The following is a 13,319-nucleotide window of genomic DNA, read 5'->3' as shown; positions in this document are numbered from 1 at the left end:
GGAGTACCCCTCCAATCAAGCAAAGGGAAAAATATCATCTGTCACTTGACATAAATTTTTAGGGGCCATTAAACTGTCAAAACACGACAGAATCAGATGCAAATCTTCTCATTGTGCGAGGGTGTGAAATAAGAGATGCTGAGAGAACAGAGCTGAGATAGGTGAAATAATGTTTGGACAAAAAGGGAGAAAGATCAAGGAAAAACACCAAAGTGGAGAGACAGCAAATGGAAATGGGTTAAAATTGCAGGTGGATCTACAGATAGAATAATTCAGGTTATGATGAAGAGTCATGTTGAACAACTTTGTAGACCAGCAAGAAAAATGATGGAGACGGCCATGCTGCAGTGTGACTCTCACCAGAAGGTCATGGTACACCCAGAGGCCGATTGTTGGAACCAGGGTCCTCGGAGAACAGCTCTTGGATATAGACTGCTGCTGTTCTTCAATATAAACATGAAGTGGCCTGCAGTGAATGAGACAGCAATTAATATTCAAACCACATTCAGCATCTACTTCATTAGGCACATCTCCACATTTTTCCGCTAGAGAGCCAGCGAGTCACCTTTAAAAACATGAAAACTGTTACGGAAGCAGAAGTCGAGAGGTTCATTTACTTTTCATCTAAGCCCCTTTGCACATTGTTGTTGTTGCCAGATGGGTCAAATTCATCTACTCAGACATACCTATCCCTCTGGGATTTTTGTGCTCAACAAGAACAGAACTGTGGGATAAACAAAACATATCAAGTCACCTGCAGTCACCACGGTAACTTGGTCTTGTTGATGACACGGGTCAGAGGACAATGGCAAGGCTTTATTCTTAACAGCTGGGCTGCAAATATGCAAGATAGCAGCTCGTTGCAGCAGTAAAGTGCAGAGGGTCATTTCATCTCAGACATTGCATCAAAGCACATTCCTGCCAACAAGATGCACCTCCCTATAAACAAAGTTCAGAATGAGGGGTTTAATGTGTTCAGGCTGGCAAACTGTACACAATGCTGTAATGCCTTTAAATTTTATGCTGATTATTAAAAGAAATCCCAATTGCCTAATTAAGATGTAGCCTACTGTATTTATTATATTTACTTTCTACATCACTATATTCAGAAGATCTTTCCTTCAGGGAGTTAAGCATTTGATTGCACCTCAGATATCTTTGAGATTAATATTGTAAATAATTTGAAGTGTACATATTGATGTAACAGGGTTGACCTGGGATTCCCGCAGTGTTGAATCAGTTGAATCTATAGACCTTCTTTTTTCAAATCACCTGATTAAGATGTCATGTCAAAATGTTTTTATTGTAGTTTGTCTTCTTCGCTAATCTACTATATGTCGTTTTGCCGCAATAACGCAGACACTTCACTAATTTCTATGGCATGTTTAATGGTAAAACAGATGCCAAATGTTGATTCTTGTCTTAACTAAACTTTGTATTTTGTAATCAGTAGATAAGACTATTGATAAGTAGGGAGAAATTCAAGTTACAGCAGCACAGTGACAGTTAGTGTATTTTGGCTTTGTGGGATGGCATTGCAGAACTCACTCACAGAACTGCACAGTATGAGGTGGTGGTGTGACTGAGTTTGAATATTGGCTGATACTAGGCGCCTAACTGCCAAATAAGTACTGTTTGAACACCACCAAATACAAAGACACCTCTCGATGGTGACAGTAATATTTTCTAAATCTTGAAACAGATGCTCCCACCAGGATATGTGTCATTTCACAGAGCTTGAAGCACATCAAGATGCTCCCAGAATATAACTGAGACTTCATTTCTACTTCCTTTTACTGCCTGGCTAGTCTCCAGGTCTGAAACTAACAGAGCATCTTCTCACAGCGTGCTCATACAACACAACATTACATGTACATGCTCATTACATAACAAAAACAGATGGTGCGACTAAAAAAAAAACCTGCATGGAGTGAGTCAGCCTGCAACAAGATTCCCTGTTAAATTCGTGCTGCAAAGAGTTAAATCTATACTGGAGGACTGATGTAGAGAAATGTATAATGATCTAATGAGGCATAATATACAGTAACATATTGTGGCACATAAACCTAGGGAAGACTAATAGTGTTCAGATTGAGTACAGTGCAGCATTCAGTGAAGTATGTTGCATTAATATGCAGAATCAGTACAGCATATGTCAATTTCCTTTCCATTATTCAGATGGCTGAGAAAGCATTTCCCCATGAAGTGCTTATCTCTTAAAAACATGCAAAAAAGGGATTTTCTTTCCTTCCACAAAACATTGATTTAATCTGTAGATAATATTATCGTTTGCCAGTTATTTCTGACCAAGCATCCTGGACACAATTCATCTTATCAGCTCATCCCATTTCTGATAACAGCAACTGCATATGGCCAATTTTGGCATTGTTACTGCACATGTTTGGTGTGATTGTTTCTTTACCTTCAGAGCTGTTTGTAGAGTGGTCCAAAGGTGGGGGGTAGTTGTTGTAGTCTGGAGGCACCTCCACAGATGAGCCCCTGACCCAGTCAAAGCCATCGCCAAGGGTGAGCTCGTACCAGCCACAAGAACCATCCTCAAAGTCACACTGAGCGGCTGAATGGGTAGAGAGATATAGGAAATTATCTATATAAAGTTTATATAGTTCATTTGTGACCTTGGAACAACAATCTCACTATAAGATCCAAAAGCAGTTGTTCTGGAGCTTTTACTCACATCACATGATTTTCCTCAGCAGATGGAGTTTGCCCAGTTGCCATGGAATATGTTTCTGACAATAATGATTATTGTTTCTGATCATTATTATTACTAATGGACCTTGTGTTAAAATTGTTGTGTCAACTTGTGTTTCTATGGTCAACAATAGATTTTCAATTTCAACTTTTAAGCCAACATGGGTGCAAGATGTTTGAAGATCTGCAATTCCAAGACAACTGGGTAAAGTCAACCTGCTGAAGAAGATCGTGTGATGCATTCAAAAACTCCTATTGATTTTTAGACCATGTTAAATGATTAACAGCTGACCAGGAAACTCTCCTGGTTGAATGATCAGTGCAAAAGATGAAGAACTGCTGTAGAAAATATTTGGTTCTTTGATTAAAAAAGTACAAGCCTGTACATAAAAGCTTCGAGAAAGAGGTTAACTGCAACTCCCAAGGTGCATTTCAGAAAGAGACATCCAATCACAATGCTTAAAATATTATTACATTCACTGCTAACAGCAGGTGGAAGCTGTGTTGCTTCAGTTCTGGATTAATTTGAGCAACAATAGCACATGTTTTGTTCACATATACAGTGATAAAGCATTTTTAATTCATTCCCACCCTAATTTGCACCTCTGACTGATTTTTTTCTCCAGAGCAATGGCAGCTGAGGCTCATAGGCATTGTAGTATTTGGACCTATCAGCCATGCCAAACTGACATAAAACAAAAAACAAAAAAAAAAAAAGAATTTTTCGTGCAACTCTGGTTTATACTGGTAAAAGAAAACTGCAAAACTGGAAACACCCGATCTTTGAGTGTGCCCTCAACCGCTGTCGTCATCCTGGCAGATGAGTATAAATCCACCACCCTGCGCTCAGTCAAATGTACAAATGGGATGTGGATTATTTGAATGTGTTACTTGGCAACAAGGTTCTTACGGCAGCTGGCTTCGTCCTCTCCATGGGGACAATCTGGGGTGAAGTCACACACTTTGCTTTCCTCGATACAATCTCCAACACCACCACAGGCAAACCACGAGGGAGGGCAGACAGGACGGGGGGGTGCAGTGCTCTCTGCCACATGAATCAGACATGAGAGATTAATACAACCAACATTTTGATGTAATTACAGTATTCAATTGCAAGAGGCACTTTGATAACTGACAGCTATTAAATCAAATGTAGACCCACCAGATACAAAGAGTTACAGTTGTTATCACTGACTCCTATCATGTGATTTCATCAATAGAAAGCACTCATAAGAGATCACAGTGGATTAATATGGATGAGTTTAGCTGCATCCAGAGAAGAGTAAGTATATTAGCTTTGTTAAGGAAGATTAGATTCAATTGTGAAGTAATGAATGATGTTCAGATATTTTGATCAATAGTACATCTAGGACTCCATCTCTCAAATTAACTTAATTTCATTTTGCTTATGAGAAGTATTGGAATCATAAGTGAATTACTGTCCAATTTTTGAATGGCTTTTGTCTGGCTATTTTAAAGTCTTTAAATAGTTTTAGATTTTTGTAGAAACTATTTTTATTTTTTTTTTAAAGAAAAAGTCTTTCAAAAAAAAGAAAAGAATGGAAAAGCAATAAACACAACTGATAAGAGCTATTTCAATTAATATGGCTGTGGTGACGGGTTGAACATGAACTGAGCCAAATACAGGTCACCAAACTCCATGTACTAATAAGAATAAAAAAGTTGCCTCACCGCAGTGGATCAGGCTGTCAACACAATGTCAACATATATCACCTTATGAAATCATCATGGAGAGTATACTAATAAATAGTTGGTTGGATGGAGTTCTGTTTTTATCCATCTGGTCAACAGGAGTCTAATATTCACTCTTCTTTTAGTTCTAGCAGCTAGATACTATGTTCACCACATAGCTGGTCTTATGCCTCTGTACACCTCTGAGTAGTATCTCCCTAACTCACTCATCTTATCAAGAACAAATATCTGACAAAATAATAAAGGTAGACCAGAGATTCTCAGGAGTCAGACAAGACCTAGCCAGGCAACAACATCTGGGAATGTGAGTTAGGCATGTAAAAGAACAGCCATAATAAATTATACAGTGGCCTGCTTTTTCCCCAAAACATGTACAGACATGAAAACACCCTTGGAGCAACTCACACATGCGAGGAGTGTGATTTAATGAGGACAGGGTGTAAAAGAGGTGTCAAACTTTGGCTGGAAATACAATTTACAATAACATGTTTCTGTCTTATACTGATCCTGCATCCATTTATTCATAGGCCAGAACTTAACGGTTATATTGCCATTATTTGTGACAGCGCACTTAATCTAAATTCATTGATGCCATGAACCCTGTAATAGAGTGCAACAAATTCACCGGCTATGTGCGAGATACGGTGAATTATAAAGGACATGGGACATAAAGAATCCTCTGTAAGTGGCCATAATGGCATGTAGTTAGCAATATTATATGTGGGCCACATATCAAAACAATATCCATGTCCTCTTGCACATATACGGGCCAGGATGCACTGATGTGCCATGCATATTAAACCTTACCTGTGTAGTAAACTGTCAGTGGTATTTTAATGTGAAATCCATTGGTACATATCTCCAGGACAGGTGCTTTGACAATAAAAGTAGTCATATGGAGCTGCAGGTGAGAAGACTCTGAGGGAGCTTTAACTAGCCCTTGCCCCTGAGCTTTTATTAAGTTTCTGATATGGTTAACTAGGCCAGATTGCTAACAGCCCAGGAACATTTCTTCTTGAGAGCAAAAGACAGATGGAAGCTAAGGGACCAAGTGCCAAGGTGACACTGACCTGTCTCATCCACTCAGACATGGTAAACTAAGCCTGGAGACAGTCCAATAGACTCTGCCACAATATTCTTCACTCTCGTTTAACCTATTTTACACCCCCACTGGTAGCAGTAAAATTAGCTATAATCAAAAAAATAATGTTGCTATAGTAAACATGTTACAAACAGTTGCCTTTTTATACATCCAGCAGACACAGAGAAACCCTAGCAATCCAATATAACCAGTCCAGCATTCTCTCTCCTCTGAGCTCTGTTTTGGTCTCCACCAACTCCTGAGGGAAATATGTGGTTCTTTAGCTGTTGAATGCTAAACCGTACTCACCAGCTAACTGCTGTCTGTATGCCTTTTGGTGCTGTGCAGTTAGCATACAGAGGATTTGTCAGAGCTTCTGAGAGCTGATGACAGTGGTGGAAATGAACCAAGGCTGTGAGCCACTATTCCAAAACAATGAGCTGAAAGATGCTATAACACTCAATAGAGCAGAGGGGAACTGCTGAGGGGCATTCATCCTGAAGGGGACATTCATCCATTAGTTTTAGAGACATTTCACTCAATACCACAAATTCTGACCTCATGGTTAGATAGCTTCCTTGCAGGCCTTCCATGGTCATTAATGAATGGATATGGAAGCAGGAATTATTTGATTTTAAAAATGTATATATTCAGTAAAAAATGAAAGCTCAAGCTCATCATTTAGCAAGTAAAAAACTGTGGTGCTTTGGCTCCAAACATTCACATATTACTCAAATCAGTGACATAGTTCTGGCTCCACTTTACAGTCAGAGTGGCCTTGATGCTTCATCGAGGAAAGAGACCTAAAAAAGCTGAAGGCCACAGACTGTACCCTAAATGAGACAATTAATAAATACGCTCATTATCTGTTTGTTTTACAGGCAGAGAGCAGGAATGTGATCCTGTAGTTGGTGAATAATAGCAGTTGTAAAGATGTGGCAGTTTGTGCTTACAGCTAAAAAACTGTATATCACCGAGGCAACATGTTAAAATTCTGTCCAAAACGCAAAGTGGACAGTGCTTTATCAAACACTCCCAGCCAAGATGCTCAACTGTATCATATTCATCACTGAGCTGCAGGCAGGGCGCTATAGCAGGCAAAACTGTTCTGTATTCAATGTAGGGAAATGTTTAGTAAGCACTATTTTAATGATTCAGTTATTCTGTTGTGGATCCCATCCTGAGTGCTTTAGTGTCTTCCCTCTGTTATCAGTATTCAAAACAAGTTTGTGGCGGTCTGTTTATGTGTGGCGATATTTCAAAATGTCAAGGTCTGAACTTGTCCCTCTGTGGAGAGTGATGTTATTAATGGTAGCACTACCGGGCACAGCCAGGCAGCCAGGACTGAAGGATAGGTCGTCGATGGCCAGGACCTCAGAGGCCTCGCTGTCAGATGAAAGTTCTCCTCGAATGACCACCTGCTGGACACACAGAAAACCTTCAAGATATCATTCACCCTTTTATTATTTTTCTACACAGTCTATTTGTCTATAGCAAAATTAAGAAGTTTTATTCTATAAAAGTTTTTAGAACAAATTTTACAAGGCAGGGTTCCTACTTTTCTAGAAATCATTTTCCAGGACTTTTCCAGTAAATTTTCAATGATGAGCTAGCCCTTTACTGGTAATAGGAAGGGAAGTCTTTAACCAGTTTAATCACACCCACTGTGAGCTACCTACAAAAGTTCAACATTTCATGCCAAATTATGGTTTGTTTTACCTGAACAACGCAGCGCTGGGTTTGTAGTGATGCTAACAAAGATGCTACCAAAGTAAAAAGGTGCCGTTAGCGAATATTTTAGCCGGTGTTTGACGAACATACAGTTAGGCTCCCATTCATTGTACTGACCCGGGCTTCCTATTTATTACTATGCAACTCTCAGCAATGAACCAGCACACAGTTGAAACCTTTGCTCCACCAGAATTGAATCACAAACCTTAATCCTTTCGCTACGTGCAAAACAAGCTAGCAAGCGCGTCAACTTGAGCAACTGAACCAAACGTGCTAACGCATTATTCAACAGTTACAAGTTGGGAAAAATACGTTAATCAATAAACCTAGTAAAAACTACCACAGTTAGCAGCCAGCAGTGACTTACGTGTGTGCATTCATAGCATTGCCAAACAAAACCGATAGTAGCCTATTCAAACTACTGTCGTCCATAAACTAGTCTACCATTTGAATGTCAATGTGATCCTGAACATGACTTTGCCCGGAAATAGGAGAAGATTGAAATAATTTCCAAGCACATTTTACTTTTTCTCTTATTTTTCATGTGGTTTTCATGACTGGAAAACTGGTCAACTGTTTTCCAGGTTTTCCAGGACAAAGTCTTTTACACAAAACAAATGATAAAAACAAAGACATAGGAATGAAATCAAAAAGATAGAAACTAGTAAAACAAGATAACACACCACAAGGTAATAATCAAAGTCCACACAACAGCAGGTTTATCGACACAACTGGAGTTTTATAACCCATCATCTATGACTAATCTAAATAAATGGTGCATTGTGTCGTTATGGGTGATGGGAAAATGCATTCAAACACAGTTTTAATTTCAGCTTGTATTTAGTTTTTTCCCAAAAATGAGCTTTGAGTAGTTTTCAGCCAAGCTGGTGTGGTTATCAGATCTAGTGGATGTTCCCTTCAGAAAAAAGGTGGAGTTTATATCCAGAGAGTCCCTTAATTATTCTCAGTGGCAGCAGCTCTACAAAAATACTCCTAGACTGGATTTTCTGTTACTGTTTTCTGTGTTTACACATATTATATTATACATGGTCAAATCTTAATAAAGATGTCCAAAGAAATAACTCTAAGTAAGTCTAAAAGAAAAAGAAAACACTGGAGGATTTAAGTAGGTGAAAAAGTGCAGATCATTAAGCCAACAGGCTGGAGTTAAAATCATCCGAAATCACCCTGGTAAATAAAAACTCACTTAACTAAACTGCCTTTGAAACGGGAAGTGGATTAATGGAGAGGAAGTGACTGTTAACAGGGGAGCTGACCTCTCTTTACTCCCTGTGCTGGTTAAGCTGTGTTATGAAGCTGAGCTGGCTGCACTCAGTGACAGATGGTGAAGGCAGAGAAGGGGAGAAGGGTGACACACTGACATTGTCTGAGGGTATAGGAAGGGCACAAACAGCAGGTTTTATAGGACTCCAGATGGCCTTTGAAGGGTCCAGTTGGGTCAGTACCCCCTCAACGCACATAAAATGCAGCTCATTCCTGCTGTGATGACTTTATCAGTTTCAAGGAAACATAGGCCTACTGCATTTCGTACAGTTAATACCCACTATATCAGCAAATACGTAATCTATAGCAATACCATTCTGTACAAAATGACAACATTTTCAGTAATTACTATATGCCAATGTATTCATTTTTATATTAATTGCCTGTTTTATTGATCCTGTTTTCAGGCGCATTACTTACTTTTATTTATTACTCAACCGACTGTATTGAATAGATTTAATTTAATGGCTATTGCTACAGCATCATCTTTATGTTAATGTTACTACTGTTGTGACATGATGTCATATGTTTTCTGCTGTGACCTGCCTGACTGTCTCTTTTGTGATTTGTTGGTGTGCATGGGTTACAAATCTAATCTAATCTAATCTAATCTAATCTAATCAATAAAACAGCAATATAAAATGTCATTATGGTAAATTCTGAACGTTACATACCTGAAAAGTGTGATTACTTGAAAACTGAACCACTGTCCGCAGCCACGTTTCCATCTGTAGTTGTGTGGAGTACTTCCACAGCACTGTGCTCTGACCCAGTGGAGTCTGAACCAGGACCTGAAGATCTCCATGTGTTGCCCCAACATAATAGTAAAAACTCAGCTGTTGAATGAAAACGAAAACTGACTCAGTTGATATCATGTTGTTAATGGATTTGTCTTGGATTATGCTAAAGTTACCCATTTAGAGTATTTTGTTACCTGGCAAGTCTGATTGGGCAGGAAAATGGGACTGGTCAGGTCTGCTGTGGTTGTGTTTCCTCCAAGAGATAACAGAGACAGGAAATATGCTGAAGGAGAGAGAGAGAGAGAAGTGTGGGGGTGTATGCATGTGAAAAAATAAATAAAACCGATATAAAGTGAAGCTTGTGAATTCAAAATGGAGTATACGTCCCATACAGCAAATGTCAAATGCTCTAACCTGATGTGCTGTTGGTGTGGTCATGTTTGAGTCCCGGGACTTCAGTTGTTCTGGTCCATTCAGATAATGTCTCTGAGCTTTGGATCAGGTCACAGAATCCCTCCTCAAAGTTACACGTCTTATATTTGGAACCTTCAACAGAAAACAGTAACACTTCCATTGTACTGTTGCTTTCACTTTCACTCTTTTGTGTTTGATCCTGAAATACAATACTCAGCTGTGGCTTCCATGGACAATAAAGATTCGTCAGCTCAGCAGAAACTGAATGGTTTCTCATATAGATTCTTATTTGACTTTATAGCCAAATGTGCAACAAGGGATCATAAAACATTAGCAATAATACTGTATGCCAAACAGGAATCAGAATTACATTTATATTGCTTTATTTTTCTAAAGATATATGTAAACAATTGAATATATTCACAAAATGCTCTTGTTATAACTTACTTTTTTTTGGCTGCCATGGTATTTGGATATTATATTTCAAGAATTGTGCACATATTTCTTAAACTTTTAGTATAAGCCACTTCATGTGTTAAAATGCTGCCAATTACAAATACTTTTATAATGATTCTTAAGTATTAAATCTGGACCATTCATTGGGATGATAAAAAAAATGTATTGTACTGTACACGTGTATATCCTAATATATGTGTATGTATGTATGTATGTATGTATGTATGTATGTATGTATGTATGTATGTGTGTCCTTTCCACTGCCCTGCACATTTGCACTCATACTTGTACACATTTTTGTTTATTTTATATATTTATTGTTTGTTATTTTTATATTAGAATTTTCATCTATCATATTTCTTTTTTTTCACACTAGTCTTTATAGTAGCCACCAATGGCGTAACTGTCCACAGTGCAGCAGGTGCGCTGCATCAGGGCCAATCTCACTGTTGGTTTTGAGTCATAGTCTTTTATTGCCCTAATTAAAATGTTCCAAAACTGCAAGTTTTATTAAAAATAAATATTATTTTCATAAACCTCTTATTAATTAATTTGGACACTTTCTTCTCTAAAGGAGCCAATCACAATTATGTTACACTACAGGTAGTGACACTTCACTACACATACACATACTTTGCTTTTTATGTGACAATAAAACCCTTGATTTCCTGGATCCTTGAACTACCACACTATTACCACACTATTATCCTAGCCTTGAATAGCCTTGAAATGCAATGCACAGGGATATGCACAATCTGCCCATAAGCTTTAAACTTCAAAGGCAACAATAATGTAAGAGAAAGTCACTGTTTTATGAGACGAGTGTTGCTGCAGGGGCTCATTTGAGGATACGCGGATATTTGTTTAAAGTGCAAAAGGGCTTGTAATATAGAACAGTGTAACTTCCAAGGTAAAAAGTTCCTAAGGACTTTAAGGACATCTTTTAAGTATACCATTATATCAGCATTGCTTTTGGTACAGAAATGGGCCAGCAGTGGCCCTGAGTGTGAGGCAATTAAAAATAATTAATCAATTATCACTAATCTTTTTAGATTTTTTGGAAGCAAGTGATGTTTAGATAATGTTTGATTCACTTTTACTTTGAACAACTGAACAGAAAAGTAAAATACAGTATTAATTAAAACCTTTTTCTACAATGGTTATTAACAATACCTCTTTACACTTTCTGATTCAGGTTTTTATGATCATACTGTATGTTTCCCTGTTTTACTCACACTTTTCCTCGTCGCTCCCATCTCCACAGTTATCAGTGAAGTCACACACACAATCCTCAGGCACACATAACCCCTGAGCACAGGTAAACTCCTGGGTTGAACAGCCCTGGACACACTCAGGGGTAAACACCAGACTGAAGGTCAACAGCAGCCACACCGAGCCCAGCAGCAACATGTTGTTTGTCCTTCAACTAGAACTCCTTATTTTCACCTCCAAGTAAAGCATTTTGTTGTTCGAGCATGAGGGAAAACTCCTGTCGAGGCAGAGCGTTGCTTCACCGTCTCCAGTTTACTTGGATCTTGAATTGATCCTGTACGTGTGTTCACAGTGTTAGCGTGTTGTAAAGGGTAATAAATGGCTTTTATGGCTGTTGCTCAATAAGGTCACTTTGCCGGTTCATGTGTCTCTGTTTTTAACATGGACCATGTCATAACAAGAAGAAAGTAATAAAATTCTTAAACGTGAGCATGTTTTGGTGGTTCTATATTCTTGAAATGGGTTTAAACTAAAGATTAGACTTAAGCTTAGGTTTTGGGAAACATGTTCCGTGTTCTAGCTGAGAGTTGAGATGATTGAGAAGATGCTTCCTAGTCTGGATGGTAAATGTGAAGCTGCAGCCAGCATCTTACATTATCTTTTTTAGCATGAGGACTGGAAGCAAGGGGACACAGCTAGCCTGGTTCAGTCCGAAGATAACAAAATCTGCCCAACGGCTCCTCTAAGGTTCAGCTTACTAATTATTACTTGTTTGTTTAATCATGTCGAAACATCTTCTGATCTAACTCTTGTAGGAAAAGTCAACCTATTCCTTAAAACTAGAGTTAGCTCTGTGAGGCTGTAGTTATGCACCATGATGCTGTGAGTGCCAACATTAGCAGGCTAACATCCGCACGATGAGAATGCAAACATGCTTTTGTTTAGCTGGTATAATGGCTACCATGTGAGTGTAGAAAGCTAACGATTGCTAATTAGCAGTAAACATGAAATAGAGCATAAACTTTGATTGAAGGTTAAAAGAAATCATCCTTACTACAACGTGAATGTGTGGATCACATTTCAAGGCGATCCATCCAATCTTAACTTCATGGTGGCGCTGCAGATAAAGTCAGGGGATCAACAAATGAATCTGCTGGCTTCATGAACATCCCTACCAAATTTCAAAGCATCCAATAGTTGTTGAGATATTTCAGTCTGGATCAAAGTGGCGGGTCAACCGACATTGACAGCAACAATGCTAACATGGCCAAAAGGTAAGTGCTTGGTTAAGTGTATGTGTCTGTGTTTGCATGTGTTTATTTCAGCTGTAACTTACAACAACATACATTCTTATCCTGGAGCACAAACAGCTTTTAAATAACCACTGCTAATATAACATAATATAATTGGAAATCTATATCCGCCTGCACAGGTGGAAACAATGAAGAGCCTGAAGAGTGCCAAGTGTTTTCAACAAGATAAAATACATTAGATCTGACTAATTACAAGTTGATGGATTTAACATGTAACAAGGGAGAGAAAAGCTTAGGCTGGGATTATGAACTACTATAATAGCATCGTTAACTGTGTCCAACAGGGCTCAGCCACACTTTACGGTGAGGCATAATTTCATTTCACAGCAATCAATAAAGACAGGACCTTAAAACAGACAAGCACCAAGCCAGTACAAGAGTGTAGTTGCAGCTGGTGTAGTTCAAATGAAATTAACCTTGAGAAAAAAGGCAAGCCTGACAGCTCCATGGGGGATGAGGGACCAATCGAACAAGGAAAAGATCACGTATGTATTGATCCCTATTGGCAGTAGTAGTGATAGTATCATAATACAGTCAGCAGCATGCTGAGACAGTGCCACATATAGTGTAGAATGTTTTATATTCGAATAACAGTGTCAAGATGCAGAAATACATGGGATGGGAAGCAATTTGTGGTCAGGAAGATTAAGTCTAATAATCTTA

General features: G+C 38.6%; 1 protein-coding gene across 1 annotated transcript in view; it reads right to left on the bottom strand.

The window, feature by feature from the left end:
* malrd1 (MAM and LDL receptor class A domain containing 1) overlaps positions 1-11,541 on the bottom strand; it is a 49,047-nt gene extending 37,506 nt beyond the window's left edge. Inside the window, exons 1-8 of the mRNA XM_022767046.1 lie at positions 11,367-11,541; positions 9,676-9,807; positions 9,456-9,544; positions 9,196-9,357; positions 6,828-6,924; positions 3,623-3,757; positions 2,423-2,575; positions 361-466 (exon numbers count right to left, since the gene is read on the bottom strand). Coding sequence (XP_022622767.1) covers positions 361-466; positions 2,423-2,575; positions 3,623-3,757; positions 6,828-6,924; positions 9,196-9,357; positions 9,456-9,544; positions 9,676-9,807; positions 11,367-11,541 — 1,049 coding nt within the window. The remainder of the gene's footprint in view (positions 1-360; positions 467-2,422; positions 2,576-3,622; positions 3,758-6,827; positions 6,925-9,195; positions 9,358-9,455; positions 9,545-9,675; positions 9,808-11,366) is intronic.
* Positions 11,542-13,319: the final 1,778 nt, after the last annotated feature.

This window comes from Seriola dumerili, unplaced genomic scaffold, assembly GCF_002260705.1.
Source record: "Seriola dumerili isolate Sdu_G_001 unplaced genomic scaffold, Sdu_1.0 BDQW01001124.1, whole genome shotgun sequence".
NCBI lineage: Eukaryota > Metazoa > Chordata > Actinopteri > Carangiformes > Carangidae > Seriola > Seriola dumerili.
Note: the sequence above shows the minus strand (reverse complement) of the source record. Positions and strands in the feature narration are given on the sequence as shown.